This window comes from Egretta garzetta, unplaced genomic scaffold (assembly GCF_000687185.1).
Source record: "Egretta garzetta isolate BGI_Z169 unplaced genomic scaffold, ASM68718v1 scaffold145, whole genome shotgun sequence".
Taxonomy (NCBI): Eukaryota; Metazoa; Chordata; class Aves; order Pelecaniformes; family Ardeidae; genus Egretta; species Egretta garzetta.
Genome location: NW_009259687.1, coordinates 1,488,591 through 1,491,422, shown reverse-complemented (window position 1 = coordinate 1,491,422; position 2,832 = coordinate 1,488,591). Strand labels below are relative to the sequence as shown.

The following is a 2,832-nucleotide window of genomic DNA, read 5'->3' as shown; positions in this document are numbered from 1 at the left end:
AAGCCTTCCAGGGACGTGAACTGCCCCAGCTCCTCCATCAGCTGCAGAGGGTCCAGGTTGCTCCACTGGATGTCCGGGCGGCCCCTGGGGAGACAGAGGCACTGGGGTGATGGGGGATGCCGAAACCCATGTGCAGTACCACCACTCCAGCCTGCCACCCCATCCTACGTATGCAGCCATGCCTGTGGGCCCCGGGGGTGCCCTGGAATTCAGGGTGCAAGGATGCAGAGGAGCAGCATCAGTCCCCAGCGCATCCCCTACCCCCTCCCAGGGCCGTCTGCGGCATCCCCCGTGCCCTGCGCGGCGCAGCAGGCCCTGCCCCAAGTCAAGTAGCGTGCCTGATCCTGTTAGGCTGGGACAAAGCGGGGGGAGCCGGCCCCACCGCCTGGCCCCGCTTTGTGCAAGCAGTCAGGCCGATTACTGCCCGCGGGCTAACATCTTGATAGAGGGGAGCAGGCAGGCAAGGGCTCCCAGCGTCCCCTCCGGCCCTTCCTGCCATCTCCCCCCAGGCTGGAGGTTTTGGGGCTCAGCAGAGGTTCTGGGGGCTCAGGATGGTGCTGGGAGCTAGTCACAGACAAAGTCCTTGGAGGTCCAGCCAGACCCCATGGAACTTGGGTACCCAGGAAAAGGGGCTTTTCCGTTGCCTGCAGATGCTCTGCTCCCTCTGTCCCAGCCCAGGCTACTGGGGGCCAGCTCCCAGCCTCGCTCAGCTTCTTTTTTAAGACAGAAAGGACACACACAAAAAGCCAATAACCCAGCCCAGCACTCCAAAGACGGGAAGAAAAAGCCCCGAGCGAGTATGGGCTCTGGGGAGAAACGCAGCCTAATAATTCATGAAGGCTGGCTGGGCCGGAGCCGGCCGCTCACGATTCCCACATACCAGCCGGAGCTGCTGCTGCTTCCAAAGAGAGCCCCTTTTATCTGCTTTCGCTTGCTTCACTGAGCCAGGGCAAATCCTTTTGTCTTTCCATAGATTGCTGCTCTTTGTTCTCCCAGCTCCCACCCTGCTCACCCCTCAGCGTTAAAAAGGGGGACGAGTCCCCACGGGCTGGCCAGCACTCAGACGGGGTGCCCGCCTGGGCACCCACTCGCCCAGCTGCGAGGAGAGCTGGGTCCCACCGCTGCTGCGGGTGCCATCCTGCCCACCGCACACCCCAGCACCAGGACATGCCAGCCCTGGCGGACGACGCCACGAGCATCCCGCTCGGCACGGCCACCCCAGCTCCGCTCGCTCCCGCTCCTGGCTGCTCCCCGGGCTGGGATGGGGAGAACCTGAGGTCTTGGGGGGGCAAAGCTGGTCCCCCAGTCCTGGCTGGGGATGCTGCTGCCCCTTCCCCCTCCTCCCGTCCGGCAGCAGCCTGAATAAGGCCACTATTTCATCTGTTTGGCATGGGGCAGCTTTCAGAGCAGCATTAGCATGAGAAAGCGCGAGGCTTCGTTTGCTGACAATGCACAAGCCGCCCCAGCTCTCCCGGACAAACACACGCGTAAACAGAAGGAATGTGGGGGGGCTCCCCCTGCCCAGCCTGGGGTCCCCAGCCCCAAAGCCACAGTGCGGGGAGCTGGCTGGGAGTCACCTGCCACCCACCCCGGGGACTCTGTGCCCTCTGCATCCCTGGGCATAGCGCAGGCCTGCGGGTGCCTCCTCGCCATGGTGGCACCCACAGAGCGCTGGGGCGGTGAGCAGCCCCCAGGGACCTGCCTGCGGCATGGCCTCTGTTCCCTGCGGCCCCGTCCCTGGCTGGTGTGACCGCACGGCACGGCACATATGGGCAGCTCCTGCCTGGGGGCTGCAGCCCCCACCCCACAGCACTGCAGCCCTGCCCGCGCCACGGAGGCCAGGGACCTGTCCCTGGGGTGCTGACCCAAAAAGGATGAGCAATGGTGGTGGGACCATGCTGGGGCCAAGCGGGACAAGCAGCAGCACTGAGGGACCTTAGGGCAGCAGTGCCAGGCTGCATGGGTAGGACAGGCACAGCCCTTCAGCAGCACCCCCAGCCCCTGCTCCCACCTGCGGCCCCCCACGCCCCAGGACAGCCCCCCAAACTCACGGGAGATAGGCTGAGCCTCCCTGCAGCTTGGCGCCTTCCCAGAAGCAGTCCAGCGGCGTCAGGATCACGCAGGGGAACAGCTTCTCTATCATCTGGAGGAGGAGGAGATGCGAGGGGTCAGCAGGGATGGATCAGGCCCCCCCTGCTCTCCCCACCCCAGCCCTGCTGGGCTGCCCAAACCTGCACCCTCCTGCACAGAGCTGGTGGTGCCTTTGCACTGCCTGGGGCTGGCAAGCTCCATCCCCACCATGGCCCATCTGCTGTCTGTTTTCTGGGGGTCCGATCCCCCTTGGGGGGGATTCTCTGGGAGCTGCGCCATGCCTGCCACTCACCCTCTCAATCATGCCGTTCTCAATGATGGGGACACCCGACTTGTAGCAGATCTTATTCAAATCCCACGATCTGGAAAGGCAGGAGGAGCTGAGGACGGGCATCATCCCGCAGGGGACATGGCAAGGGGTGTGGGGGACATGCAGGACAAGGTGGGGGTCCCTGTCCCCACTCCGTCCGGAGCCGGACTCACTTTCCGTACAGCGAGACTTGGACTTTGCTGGCGGCCAGGGCCGCCTCGAGGTGGAGCTGCAGGGCCTCCTGCGTCAGGATGTTCTCCCCATCCCGCTTCGGGGTCTGGATCAACATTTGGGAGGTGTAGACGGACTCCTCACCCAGCTTCTCCTTGGTGTAGCGCAGCTCCTGGCTCACCCGGCTGCCCGCTGCAGAGGGGACCGCAAGGGGACCTGTCAGTGACAAGGCCGGCAGAGCCCCCACACCAGCGATCGGT

At 64.7% G+C, this 2,832-nt stretch overlaps 1 protein-coding gene across 1 annotated transcript in view; it reads right to left on the bottom strand.

The window, feature by feature from the left end:
- The window catches only part of PTCH2 (patched 2), a 39,585-nt gene that overhangs the window by 6,670 nt on the left and 30,083 nt on the right, over positions 1 to 2,832 (bottom strand). Inside the window, 4 exon segments of the mRNA XM_035894192.1 lie at positions 1 to 84; positions 2,052 to 2,143; positions 2,384 to 2,453; positions 2,575 to 2,764. The exon segment at positions 1 to 84 is cut by the window's left edge and continues 228 nt beyond it. Of these exon segments, the coding sequence (XP_035750085.1) occupies positions 1 to 84; positions 2,052 to 2,143; positions 2,384 to 2,453; positions 2,575 to 2,764 (436 nt within the window).